We start from the raw sequence: 15,321 nt of genomic DNA, 5'->3' as shown, positions 1-15,321 counted from the left end.
CCAAATTTGCTAAAAACGTCATCAGTATCCAACTTGACATTGCAATTGATAGACACGCATGCAAGACCATTCAACCTGCCCCGTCCTGTCAAATTTTTGAAGTATGTTCTAAGATGCTTTAGAATGCTAAATGAACGATCTGCAGATGTAGCGGTAACAGGAAGAATAGAAACAAGAGTCAATGCACAGTTGGAAAAAAGACTGTCACACGCATTTAGAGTCTCAGAAACTATATCGGGATGATCAGACTCGCCTATAATGGGGTCACAATTAGTGATAAGGAAAAAGTTAAAGAAAGATGGGTGGAACATTTTGAGAATGTGCTAAACCGAGATACAGTTGCAGGAAAAGATATAGATGAAAATGAAAAAGTTTGTGATACCTTGGATGTGAAGGAAGATTTGTTTAGTGAGGAAGAATTAGCGACAGTACTAGAAGGATTAAAAAATAATAAGGCCCCAGGTGCTGATAGTATGATTAATGAGTTCCTTAAATATGGTGGCTCTGAGGTTAGGAATAAGCTACTGAAGATTATGAACATGATTTTTGAAAAAGGGGAAGTACCCAATGATTTTAGGAAAACCTTAATTAAACCACTGTATAAGAAAGGTGACAAGAGTGAATGTCGGAATTATCGAGGCATTAGTCTGGTCTCTGTAGGTAGCAAATTACTGAGTAATATGATACTTTTTAGACTGAGACATGCTGTAGACAAAGTTTTAAGGGAAGAACAATGCGGTTTTAGAAAAGGTAGAGGATGTGTCGACCATGTTTTCACTCTTAGGTTAATAATTGAGAAGTCCCTTCGTTGTCAAACACCTTTGGTCCTTAGTTTTATCGATTATGAGCAAGCTTTCGATTCTGTTGATAGAACAGCGTTAACAAAGGTCTTATCGTTATATGGTATACCAGAAAAATACATTAAAGTGATTTGCGCTATGTACGAGAATAATACTGCTGCGGTTAAGGTAGGAAATGAGGTTAGCAACTGGTTTTGTATTAAATCAGGAGTTAAGCAGGGTTGTGTTCTATCCCCCTTTATATGGATCATTTTGATGGACTTCGTCTTAAGGAGCACAGGAAAGGCAATTGGAGACCATGGAATCAAATGGGGAGGAAGAACGCTCCTGGACTTAGATTATGCTGATGATTTAAGCATATTAGATGAAAGTGTGAGCAAAATGAATGAATTTTTAGAGGTTTTACGAGTTCAGGGTGCTAAAATAGGCTTGAAAATTAATGTTAAGAAGACTAAGTCACTAAGGTTAGGAATAAGTGAAGATGAACAGGTGACCTTAGGTAACGAAAAGATTGATCAGGTTGGGAGCTTCAGTTACCTTGGTAGTATTATTAGTAAAGATGGTGGGAGCAGTGAAGATGTTAAAAGTAGAATAGCTAAAGCTCAGGGTGTTTTTTCACAGTTAAAAAAAGTTTGGAAGAATAGAAAGATAAGCCTACAAACCAAGATTAGAATATTGGAAGCTACAGTGATGACAGTGGTCAAATATGGCTCTGAAGCATGGACACTCCGAAAAGCAGATGAAAATTTACTAGATGTTTTCCAGAGAAATTGCCTACGGATTGTTCTGGGTACCCGGCTGACTGACCGTATTTCAAACAGTAGGTTGTACGAAAAGTGTGGTTCAATCCCGCTTTCTGGGGCTATAATGAAAGAAAGGTTGAGATGGCTAGGCCACGTTCTACGGATGAAGGATGACAGATTACCGAAGATTGTCCTTTTTGGCCAACCGTCTGGGGCTACACGGAAAGCAGGTCGTCCTTGTCTGGGTTGGGAGGATGTCATAAATAAGGATTTAAAGGAAATGGGAACTTCCTGGGAGGGTGTAAAGAGGGAGGCTTTAAATAGATTAGGTTGGAGGAGGAGCGTGCGTAGCTGTGTTGGCCTCAGGCGGCTTGGTGCTGCAGTGAGTTATTAGTAGTAGTAGTAGTAGTATAGACGTCCATTTGACTTGTGAAACAGGTCTAAGAGAAATAGAACTACTTTCGTAGATAACAAGTTTCGTAGATTAACTTCGAAGACCACACTGCCTTTCCATGACGAAAGTAAAACAGTTCAAAATAGGGATGATACCTTTTTATTGACAGTGAATAGATATAAAATTATTTAACTGGATATTTCGAACACATATACAGTGTTCATCATCAGCAGTAAAAAGCAGTATAGTTTTACTGCTGATGATGAACACTGTATATGTGTTCGAAATATCCAGTTAAATAATATTATATCTATTCACTGTCAATAAAAAGGCATCGTTGCTGTTTTACTTTGAAAAGGAACTGTTTTACTTTAATTACACTTTTCTAGCTAAGTCACAACATCGGCTAATAAACCATAAATAATACAACGATCGAACAGAAGTTGGATTTGAGATGCTGCAGCTCGATGGTTAATAAATCCCATTTCGAGTTTTTCTGATAGCTGCTCTAGGTATTGGGGAAAAGCAACATCTTTATAAGAAAAAGAAGTATCTAAAGCAGAGAATCACCGACATTGCCGTCTTGGATTGAGGCGGGTAGCCCTACAATTTCAGCTTTCTGACTGTTTTTCCACAAGAAGAAGGTAAATCCGCTTCCGTTAACTCTCTTAATACAGGTTTGCACAGATCGATATGTTCACATTGGGTAAGTAGATCCAAATGTTCTTTCCGCAGAGAACAGGAAGTTGAAAACAGAATCGAACTCATTTTTTCAGAAGAAATCAGGGGGTAAATAGTGCTTCCCGAATGAAATTGCTTGCACTATCAACGATATCATACTGTACTAGAGGAGGTGCGTATTTCATGATTTTAGTGGATGACTCAAAATTTTCTCCCATAATTTTGTGTTTGCGCAATTCATCATCAATCACAACAATCCTCTGAATTCGCCGTCATCTTCAACACTTTTTGCAAGGAAATCACTTTTTTCACGAAGACCTCGGAGGGCTGGTTCATTAAAACTGGATAATTGGCCTTAGTATTTCTCAGTTTTTAATCCTTTCCTCGTGATCATGCAAGTGAATTACTGATCAATTAGAATAGTTCATTATCCTTGCATGTTGATAAACATCATAGATTTATGTACTGCTGTAACATGATACTGTCTTTCAACACGAAACTTGAAGTCAGTGAGAGCATCTTTAAGGTCATCAGCATATGGCTTCGAAACTAAGCAGCCAATCGTCTGGTATAAGCCTTCAGTCGTCTCAGATTTGGCAATTAGGAAGCAGTGTTTGTAGAATGCATCTTTATTTTGAAGGGCTGAACAGCAATCATGAAGACTTTTGAAGCCATGTAATTTGAAAACGACGACATTTTGTCACTTTGCCCATAGCACTCTTTTTAACTATTTCCAGAAACTGAAATTCCTTTCCTGGATTCCAGTGCCTACACATTAAGTTTAACTTTTGAACATCAGAAATCTGGTCAATGATATCAAAGAACTCCAGACTAATGTCAAGCATGGTGATTATTGATGCAGTGCATGAGGTATCTTCTGAATGCTGGTCTATTTCATGAAAGCGATTGTAAATTCTTTGGCTTAGAAGTTATTCCAATGTATTAATCAAACTAACTTGAAAAATTGGTTTAATATAAACATTTTGAACTAAAAAATTTAAATATTTTTCAGGAATTGATCATAAAATAAAAGATATTTCAATCCAATATCCAGTAGGTATTTTGTGTGGCTCTATTAATCAACATTACTCGCATTTTGCTTAAAACAGACACAGGCCTTCCTCCTAAGTTCTCTTCCCTTTCTGCTATTTTTTTTCAAACCAGTAGCTCTGACGCCTTTTCCCTCAGACGATGACCAAAAAATAACTTAATTCCTATTCTTACATTTTGATGAAAATTAAATGTATTTCATAGCCTTAAATTCCAAAATGTGTTTTCAATTCTTGTAAACTTCAAGGCTACATAATTGTCAGCCATGTTTCACATATTATTTGACTTTTACGCTAATTGCAAGATGAGATAAGAGAACTGACCCCAGAGTCACCGTTCTCCAATTCTTTGAAGGCCCTAATAGAAAGGGCTTGGTTAAAAAATGGGGAAATGAACCGACGCCTCAGAAAATAAGAGACAAAAAACGCAACTATGGTTGTCCAAAAATCAGTTCTTGCATTCCTTGATGTATCAAAAGTACTCTTCTCCTATTCAGCAAGGATTTAATGGTACACAATATTGATTAAAACGAGCAAGAACCGTGCAAGCTGTTTTTTTTAGTTCTTGTGTCCGTTTTCATTTCACTACATCTTTCCCAAAAAATTTGAAAAACCTCTCTTTTCTATATGTTTTGAATCTCAAGAAAAAAAAACTAATCAGACGATCAATATATTGATCCTAATATAATATAGGATCTATATATAATAGGATCTATATATAATATAGAATCTAGGATCTATATATAACATAGGATCTATATATAATAAATCTATATATAATAGGATCTCCTAATATAATATAATATAATATAATATATAATATAATATAGAACTAAATAATAGTTCCTAAAACTGCTAAGCAAATAACCTGTAAAAAAATAACTACTCCGCTATGCAGCGTAGCTTCTCTGATAGAGTTACGAGCTTACGGTGGCCACTTTATAACTATTAAAAAAAGATCAAGCTTTTTTCTAACTGAAAGTAAGAAGCGACATTAAAACTTAAAACAAAACGAAATTACTCCGTATATGGGATAGCCTTTCATATACGGAATAATTTCTGTTCGTCTTAAGTTTTAATGTCACTCCTTACTTTCAGTTAAAAAAAATTGTTCTTTTAATTTAATTTCTGAAGGTTTTTGAATTAATGCAGGTTTTGATTTTGGGTCATTAAACATGAATTATTAAAACGATATTTGCTTATTGATTCTTGTATTTTTTGGCTAAATAGCTTTATCAAAGTTTTGATGATTACAATTTTGAGAAAAAGAGGCGGAGGAGGGGGCCTAGTTGGCCTCCAATTTTTTGGCTACTTAAAAAGCTACTAGAACTTCTAATTTTATTTACGAACGTTTTTATTAGTAAAAAATATACATAAAATTACGAATTAACTTACGTAACGAACTTCTATATTCGTATATTTTTTTACATATATGAGGGGTTTCGCCCCCTCGTCAATGCCTAGCTCTTTATACTAGAGCTCGAATTTTGTTTCGATTCCTTAAGAAAGACCCCCTGAATCACAAAGGCTGTTTAATTGAAATAACTTGCTCTTTTGAAATTACGTCTGTTAAAAGAACAAGGTATTGAGGAGGGGACACACCCCCTCATATACTTAATAATGTCTGTTAGTTTTAAGCTTTAATGTTGCTCCTTACTTTCAGTTGAAAAAAACTGTTTATTTTAAATTTCTCATTTTTTTAAATAATGCTGGAAAATCCAGCACCCACTTCATGAAAATTCTCGTCAACCATGATATATTCCTCCGTGGAAGATCCTCCCACGTAACCCCCCTGGCTACATCTTGGTCCGGCTTTGTCTTATGGTTGAGATAGAGAATGAACATACTGTTTATATTTCTCTACAGTGTACCAGAAGCGACGTAACTGCACAAGAATGTCTTTTTAATTAAAAATTGATTTTTCTTTTTTTTTAAGAAAGGACCGTAGAGCTTCAAATTTCAGTTCAAACGCAGCTTTCAACCTGATAAAACGTAATCACAATAAGTATGAAATAAGACTTGCTGGAGATTTGAGTAAAGGGATAGAACGAACGAGGAAATGATAATTCTCGGCAAAGGGTGCGAGAGAGATTTTAAAAGTGTAGGATCTAGACCTAAGCAGATATATAAAAGATCTGTAAAGGGAAAATTTTTTATTGCTGTGTATAGCACTTCTAATTCACTTTCAAGGTTTACCACAACATATCAAGAAGACTGCTGAGAGCAAGAAATTAAACTCTTAAGCAAATTCTTTGGAATTTTAGGAGGCCCTGGGCCAGCATCTAAATGCTTCTAAGTACTAACTTCTAAGTACTAATGCATCTAAGTACTAACTAAGGAACCAATACCTGTAGTTTCATTCAAATCCAAGTCGATACTCAGATCTAGTTCTGCTTTGTTTGCACCATATTGTGACATTTCTTCTGCATATATCTTTAAACAAAAAAAACATATATATTGCATCAATTTTAGTTATAGATAATATTTGAAGTTACTTTTTTCCACCTGAGCTAAAAATATTAGTTTTCCCTAAATGAAAAATATTCCAAAATTGTAATTCAGGTGCACAACTTTTCAAATGCCTTGACACATCTAAATTTCGAACATTCCTAGGTTCAGTTACCAAAGATTATTCTTAAATATTATTTAATAAATGATTACCTTCGATGGTTTAATTTAAAATGAGCTTACAAATATATCCTGGTGCTCCAAATTTTCTACTTTCAGCACACAGTCAGGCAACAAACAATCCCTCTGGATACATTCAATTTAATCTCACTCAGGATACACCCGAGGATTTGCGTGTTGTCACAGATATTTTTGACAACGAAATTACTGTATATCTTCCAGTCAACAGTAAGACAATCATTAGTTACCATCATGACACTGAAGTCACTACGTGAAAATAGATATTTATTTTCCGTTTTCAGTAGTATAACATGGTATTGACAAAGAATTCTTTAATCTCATATCTGAACTTTGTTTAAATTTAACCGAGTGCAATGTTCAATGGCCAAAAGTAGTCAAGCAATAGAAAAAGTAAAATAGTTTAATTGTACGTGCCCTAACAAGAAGCAATAACATGGGGAAATATTTAAACTTTAAAGAAACGTCTTTTCCAAGCGGGTGGTAGCTTTTTATACTTTTAATGCCAATAAATACAGGACTTGTATACACTTTTCTCTAGAAAAATGACAAACCGTAGAAACTGACGCCAATAGAACCAATGGAACACTTTGAGGAGAAACTCAGTAAATTCATTAATAATGAGAATATTGCCGATGATAAAAAATACTTTTACTTCAATATGTACTTCGACGAGTGGGCAGGCATAAGCCCTATCACGTGAGACCACTAAATGTAAGTGTCATTAAGAAAAAGGAAACGCCTGTTCAAGGTTCTGAAACAAAAACACACCAAAAGCAGGAACATTGAATATTGTCAAATGTTTTGTCAAGTGCTGGAGACCTACTGGCACACTCATATCGTGAACAAACTAAAAACGTCTTGATATATCTCATGGAAAGTGAACACATTAAAGTTGATAGTAAAGAGAAACAAATTATAATTCAGGGGGAAAATTAAAATCTACTTGATTTATAATATGATACGGTTTCAAATCGTAAAGGAATTTTATCGTTTTGACAATTATCCTTACAAATTTTTAATTACATCAAACTTCCCCAAAAGTTTTATAACCGGTAAGCGGCTTCTAAAGAAATCGAAGAGACACAGTAGTCTCAAATTAAAAGAAGAAGGAGAAGATCGTGGTAATCATTATGGAAAAACTAATACCTTTTCCCATTGCATATAACACAAGTAGATATTTTAACTCTAGAAGAGATTCAAAGGCGTCACAATACACCGTATAAATATATTCTACTTACAATCAGTGTCTTTATTTGCTAAGCATATTTTATTGCATTGCGGACAAAGAGAGGCGTTGAAGTTGCTAAAGCTATAGAAAATATTCGTGATCAAGATTGCTATTGAAAAATTAACACAGATTGATGTAGTGAATTTGTTAATCCACATGTGGAGAAGGTATTGTTGAAATATAATATAATGCTCTATTATTGCCATAGTCCTATAAAGGCTGCATTGACCGAACGATTGATAAGAACTATTCGACTTTTAATTTCAAGATATTGTACATTGAAAAATACTGCTACTTTTATTTCAGATTTAGATAAAATATTACAAATTTATAATCAGCGTCCCCATTGATCTCTGTCCACCGTTATCCCTTTTCCAAGAAGCTTAATGATAGTGAAGGAAAGTTTAGTTTGATATGGTGCTAGTTCAACGAGGAGAACCATGATATACTTCACGCTTTTCTTAAACAGTATGTAAGTGAAAAGGTTGTTAAGAAAAAAATTGTTGCTGGTGATACAATTCGAATTAATAGAACTTCTAAAATTTTTAAAAAGGAGAATTAATTCTAGTCTAATGAGCTTTTAAAGTGTCAAAAACCCTAGACACTAAACCTTTAACATATCATCTACGAAACACCAAAGGTTATGAGATTCTGGGTAGTTTTTATGACTATAAACTCCAAAAAGTTAAAAATAATAGTGAAATATATCAAATTGAAAAGATATTAAAGAGCCAAGCACACGGGGGGAAGAAACAGTTCCTTTTTCGTTGGCTACGATATAATTCAGATTTTGAATCGTGGCTAGCAGTTTAGGACTTGTACAATGCTCAATGTTTTCTATGTGACATTTTTGTCCAATGTCTCTGATTCACTCTACAATGATTTGAATAAAACGAGTTATATTTGGACAAACTCTTTCCCACCATCAAATTGGACGGCGAGTATGAAGTTGCTCTTGTCGATTGTATTCTCAAAAATACATATGATATCCAGAGAAAATATCGTAAATATGGCACAAAAGCCAGACCATTATGATTGGTCACTCATTACCGAGCAATGAATAGAATCAATGGACTTGGGTGAATGTCCCTCCGTTACATTACCATACAAAGAATTAATTAGCATGAATGAATTGTATCATGCTATCAATTGAAGAATCTCTGCTCATAAAAATTGTCCCTTTAAATTCCACTATTCAGTGGAACAGGGCAAGATCTACATTGGTTCTCCTATGGACAATATAAACTGATTATTGTCAATGGTTATTATCAACGATAGTCTGAGAGATGTTCTTGGTTTTAAACAGAATATACCAGCTGCCGTGGATTTTGCATTCTCTACACTACACGAAACGGGCTCTGGCGAGGATTTAAAAAAAGTGTTTCGGAAAATCCCAAGTTCGATGGACAATCCCTTGCGAGCAATAGAAATTTCGTCAAAGGGAAAAAGGTCCAGAAACACCTTATCACTCATCAGTCTTTACTTAGGTCAGAAGCAAAAGACATCACTCTTGTCAAAAAAGAAAAAACCAAGGAATAAATTTGTTAGATCAAAGAAGGGTTTCTTTTCCTAGGCTGAAAAGGCACATTTCAACCACAAAGAATCCCATCCACCAATTACTTCATCTTCAAATCTATTCGATGCAGTAATCGTTGGTGTGAGTGTAAAACATCGTTATTATCCACAAAAACCACTCTCAGACAACATTAATTTTCAAATTTATACCAATTAAGATTATTTCATGGATTTGTCTTCTATATTTACAGATTTACATGTGGTATTCAAGAAATCTGACAATGAAATGCTAAGTTTTACTGATAGAATATCCTATGAAATTTGTGTATTGCATAATTCATTTCGAAATGTCAGTGTCTAGGTAAATTGAACATTGGTGAGCACTAGTAACAATCTTTCAGATTATACAAGCTACATGCAGTTCATTTTGATGCCACCAAAATCACATAAGGATTGAGGGGTTCAGCCAATGGATATGAAAAAATGACAGAAACTGACATTACAAATGCACTTACAAAGGCGACAACTAGTAAATTGGGAAAATAAATCAAGGTATATTTAATATATCCCAATGGCTACCACCAATTATAAAGGTGGATATAAAATTCGAGCTTGCTCCATCCAAATTCATTTCGTGAAAGGTACTTGCCACAGCGCCCGATGTAACAGTTTCTCTCACGTCGTTAATACTTCATGTGCGCAAGTAACAGGTTATGAGCTCTGTTACTTTAGTAGTGGAAAAACTGAGAACTAATGGAAATAACATCAAAATACTTGTTCCTCATAAAATCATCTATCAGCGGCATATTGCCACGGGTTAACGTACCTTCACCGACTCTAAAATTTATCACTAGTGAAATTCCTTCACAAGTACCCTTGGCGTTTGTAAAAAGTGCTAGTGCTATAGGATGCTAGTGCTAGTGCATGGAGAAATTCCTGCACAAATTTCAAATGTCAGGCCTTTCCTCTCTTATGTGTAAAGTAAATAGAATCCTACTTTACAATTTATACTTTGATAAATCCTATAGAACATTGTATGAGTTGACATTGCAGCCCCTAGGCCGAGATCCAGAGCTATTTGAAAATGGTAATGTTTGAAAAAACTCATGATGCTATTGCGTTGAGCTTGTCTGGTACTCATGATGTGAATATTGTACAAACAGGGAGTGTACGTATAGGATGCACCTTTTGCAAGCCATCAGCGGAGACTATTGTATTGATCTCATCAAATAAATATAAAGCTTACTGGAAAATCACTCCCGAAGTCAGTGTTCTACTAGACATCGTAAGAAGACCACAGATGAAATAATCAGCGTATTTAATATGGATCTGTACATATCTAAAGGCAAATCCTAGTGTATATTCTCAGATTTCCTTAGAAAATCCAAAGTGTTATGAATACCCTTATCATTGTTGATAGCAGTCCCTCAAACGTAAATACAGGTAATTGGCTATGCATCTTTCAAAGAGTGAAGAATATATAATTTTTTGATACTCTTGCCTACTACCTACATTCAACATTCTACAAATCAACAACTTTATTGAAAACAGTGGGGAAACTTTTATACGAAACCAGTAGAGAGTGCAGGATTCAATGACTATGAGCTGTGGTTTTCATGCACCATTATATTTCGTTTTCCGGTGTCATAGCTACACATACAATGGATTTCTAAACATCTACTTAGACAACCCTCGCCTGAATGACTTCCTAGTGGTAAATACACTTTCATACCTGTATAATATTGATTTCAGTGCCCCACAAATAAAATGTTATAAAAATGTTTGTAAGTTTATTTATGAATAAGAATATACATACATAAAATGTCTTTTCTCTTTTTAAGATTTCTTTTTCTATGTATAGGCAGCTGTCGAGAACAACTAATGGTGGCAGATAGTCTGAATTCACTGTATATTGATCTTGATGTACAAAGCCAGAGTCATACTTTATGCAATACAATATAACTTCACTCCTATTGTATCTCTTTGTGAAGTAAATGATGCTGTTTTTATTTATATTAATAATAATAATAGTAATAATAATAATAATAATAATAATAATATTAATAATAATTTTATTTTTGCCCACTCACTCAAAAAAAGAGAAAAGTGGAGTAATAAAAAAGAATAAAATGAAAAAAAAAAACAAGGAAACTCAGCATCAAAGAACAAAATTAAGTAATAACTTTTTCATTTGCACTAGTAGGTCAGGTGTAAAGGTAAAAACCTCTAATAATATTTCCGACGCTTTTTTTTATGCACTTGTTTCAGTAGACGACAATTGGGTTCATCATGTTTTGAGATTTTAGAACGAAAGTGTTTCTCTCATAGAGCAGCTATCGAAGCAAAAACTTGAGGTATTTGCAGTAAACAAATTGGAGTTTTAGTCTGTAAGCTTGTTTGAACTTGTCCTATAGCGGAGATACACAGAGCAGGTGAGAGAGAGCAACCACTGAGTAAATCCAAAATTCAGCTGAGTAAAGAAAGACTGAGTAATTGTAAACTTCCCGTGTTTCAATTCGCTTTTTTGAAGTAATTTCACATATAGTGTTTTCAATAATCACTCTCTGTAACAGCCAAATTAAAACCAATATTATAATCATATTAGCCACTGTCTTTACAGCGATGATGTCAAAACCAGATTCGTATTTTACTCCTAAAGTTGAACCGTAGAACTGATTCTTCTAGATCATCTTCTCAGGCCAGAAAATCCCAGGTAATTTAAAAAAAAGGAAATGTCTCCAAGAAAAAAGTTACACATAAATACAAAGTCTATATAGGCCTGTTAATATATTTTTTAAGATTTTGTAAGCTTACCTCGCATAAGATTTTGAGACGAGCATAAGAATATATTTCGCTCAAATCAATTTGGGTTGCAATCAATGGGCTGCACACCTCATCTGTCCCTTGTGGTATCGGATAGACTTTTCTGAAAAAAAATATTCTCTTGGTTTACACGGTTGTTCTATTTTTGTGAAGACTGATAAATGTCAATATTTTCTTAAAAAATAGACTTTAAATCCTTCTTGTCGTCATTTGTCCTAAAAAGCACATTTGAACCTTTAACCCCCATCAAATGAGCCCTCATTCAATTTGTACAACTATCCATGCTCTAAGAGGTAGTCGGGAAAATAATAGTTTGTAGGAGATTTCATTCTTTACTTAATCAACTATAATGTCCTAACTATTGTCAGGAAATGTCACACATTGGCTTAAGATTAAGAATATTCAGCCTGTACAATCTTCTCACAACTTTAAACGTCAGCAAGATTTTTTTTTTAAATAAGCCATTTTTGGCACACAGGGGTCCTCAAATATTTCAAAAGAAAGAAGTCCTAAACGAGATCAAAATTTTTTGTCTCAGGTAGGTTTGAAAATTTTATCCGTAGGTTCCATGACCAAGAAGGATCTACTGTACAAAAACAAGGTTGGAGACACAGACCTCCAACGACAAAACCTTGTGCCAGGTGACCATAATGCATATACACAAAAGACTGTTCAATAAAAAATGGGACCGTGAAAAGGGCAAAAAATTTTTGCATCTCCTATCAACTTAAATTTATTTCTTTAACACCCCAAGACATAAGAAAGTGGAACAAAATCGGCTGCATTAATTCGAGACACCCGAAAATGGTGAAATACATTGCGAATTAAAGTTGACAATGGGGCGGAAAAATTTATTCGCTACGCTAAAAAATTGATAAGAAAGGTATACAACCACATTAAGCTCTTAAAAGGCACTAGAAATATTACTTTACATCCAATATACCCCCTCCCAAATTATCACAACTACTCCTAATCTTTGACATGGCTTAAAAAAAAACTCGTTCATTACGGACTTACAACACTGTGTCGATCATAGTCAGAAAATGTTGCCCTTTAGTCTTAATATGAATTATTCTTAAAAACTAAGTTTTTTAGTTCATTTAAGTTTTAATGTTACTTCTGACGTTACTTTTTTTGAATTTATTATTGTTTTTCAAATCATGCCCAGACCTAACAGAGATATGATGTGGGTTACCGGCTCCATAAATCTCCGATTTCTTGCTCTTAAATTGTATATATTAGTAATTGTAAATTGCTTGGTAAATTTACACTTTTTTGTTTTCCTGCTTAAAAATAAAAATATTGGGTTTTAATTGAAATCTCAGACAAAATTTGGATATTTAGTCAAAATTTTTGATTAAAAGTAGTTTTGTTTAAGAAGGTCTTAGTAATGTTTTTCCTATGGAATTTCGGCTGGATGGAAAAGGGTATTATTGCTCCTATGGAACCTCTGCGTGATTTTTGATCTTATTTGCAGCTGAAGCCGCTACTACCTCTACAAAAGGGTTTGTAGAGGTAATAGACATCTTCGTGGCACTTGCCCCCCTCTAATCCCCAAACAAAGAATTTTTTGGTGGGGCTTATAATGTCCGGCTCGGCCTTCTCCATTTATACAGCAATAGGTTGTAAGTCTAATATTTTATGTTACGTAGAAAAGATTGTCACAATGGGAGCGGTGCTGTTACCCATCCCCCCCTCTGCACCAATAAAAAAGGTGCATACCAAAGATATTCACGCGAATCGAGGGGAATATGTATTAATTCATAGATTTTATTTAGATATTTCTTAGTTTCAAATCGATCTTCTAAGACAATGGACATACCAAGCTAAACAGGATAGCACCTGTCTGACTTACCAGATCAGAGAGGATATCGATCAAACAGGACAGGCTTAGCCAAAATATGTTTACATTCCGTCGCCATTTTAATGGAACCTCCTGTCAGTTTAATTTGCAAAAGATCAGTGATTAGCTGAGAGTTACCGACACATCTAATTATGTAGGAACATCGACATTTTCCTACCTTTTGAAACCGTCAGGAGGGAATACATTGAGCGATATTCCTTTGACAGGTATTTTGTCCTCTTTCTCATCATAGAGTTTTGCTAAACACAGAACTGAGTATGAATCATCTATCAGCTTTGATGCCTCTAAGTTCTTCAGGGGGGTTATTTTGTGGGCCTGTAATAAAATAGATAAATTAAAGCTACTCATTCATTAGATAGTGACAATTCTTGACTACAAAGGTCCTTGCCTCCAAAAATGGTAAATTTTGAGGTGGTTCAGCTTTCAGCCACTTGGTGTACATCTCAGAACTTCAGGCGTTCCGCAGAGTTCGACCATGTTTGACAAAATTTAAGACATGCCTGGTACAGTCTCTGTAAAACTTGGTCAAGTTTCCGAAAAGCATGGCACACTTCCGTCACACTTGGCACACGCCAGAAGGCGTATGTGATTTCTTAAATTTGGCATCCTCTCAGATAAATCAATGGTTTGTGACAATGATATTTTGAACTTATCGCTAATGTATAAAGCTAGTGTAATTAAAAGAGATCCTACACCAGCATAATGACGCACACAAACAGACACAGCACACAAACTAAACACAAAAAAACTCACAAGCATACTCAAATCAAAGCATAAAAAAGATTTAAAAAAAAGAAAACTGGAAATAAGACGGGACTATCCGACGTCGTTTCTGAAGAAGGATTCACGAATAACTTGACCGGTTCAAAAAACTGTGAAGATTGACATCACAAAAATGAATCAATTGAACTAATACACAGTTTTTTACACACATGTATAGGACAACCTTCTCTGTTTTTATATTTGTTAAAGTCAAAACAAATGGATAGGCGCACATTTATTTCTTCAATCTGGTCTAGGTTGGTTTTCAATTTGGTTTCAATTTCTTTAAACCTTAAGATCATGTAGTACTTCTAAAATAAGTTACCATCCTAAGGTAAAAAGGCTGATTTTGTGTTCCCAGCCAAACAATATTAAAATAAAAATAAGAGACATGAACATAATGTGGTCCAAAGGGAAGTAATCGTAAAAGGAACAAGTTAAAAAGAACTAATAAAAAATGAAAAAGCTGGTGAAACTGAAAATGGAAAAAATCCAAATTTCGTGATTTTCTGACTTCAAAAATTTTGTTCGTGAGTTCCTGACTTTTTCAAGGTTTGTTCATATGTTTCCAACTTTTTTAAGTTTTGCTTGCTTGTTTAGAACTTTGGAACTTTTCGTTCACGCGTTTTCAGATTTTTGACGCTTGCATTCGCATATTCCCGACTTTTGAAGTTTTGTTCGTGCCTTTTTGAATTTTTCAAGTCTTGTTCACGTGTTTACAATTTTTAATTTTATGTTCGCCTCTTATAGACTTTTTCAAGTTCTGGGTCTTGTGTTTCTGATTTTTTCTTTAGATTTCACTGTGAAGTGTTC

General features: G+C 34.5%; 1 protein-coding gene across 2 annotated transcripts in view; it reads right to left on the bottom strand.

The window, feature by feature from the left end:
- The window catches only part of LOC136031836 (uncharacterized), a 74,472-nt gene that overhangs the window by 15,142 nt on the left and 44,009 nt on the right, over nt 1-15,321 (bottom strand). For both annotated transcript variants that reach the window (XM_065711671.1, XM_065711672.1), the window contains exons 4-6: nt 13,904-14,061; nt 11,874-11,985; nt 6,016-6,100 (exon numbers count right to left, since the gene is read on the bottom strand). In XM_065711671.1, coding sequence (XP_065567743.1) covers nt 6,016-6,100; nt 11,874-11,985; nt 13,904-14,061 — 355 coding nt within the window. The remainder of the gene's footprint in view (nt 1-6,015; nt 6,101-11,873; nt 11,986-13,903; nt 14,062-15,321) is intronic.

The sequence above is a fragment of the Artemia franciscana genome, chromosome 10 (genome assembly GCF_032884065.1).
Source record: "Artemia franciscana chromosome 10, ASM3288406v1, whole genome shotgun sequence".
NCBI classification, from domain to species: Eukaryota; Metazoa; Arthropoda; class Branchiopoda; order Anostraca; family Artemiidae; genus Artemia; species Artemia franciscana.
Note: the sequence above shows the minus strand (reverse complement) of the source record. Positions and strands in the feature narration are given on the sequence as shown.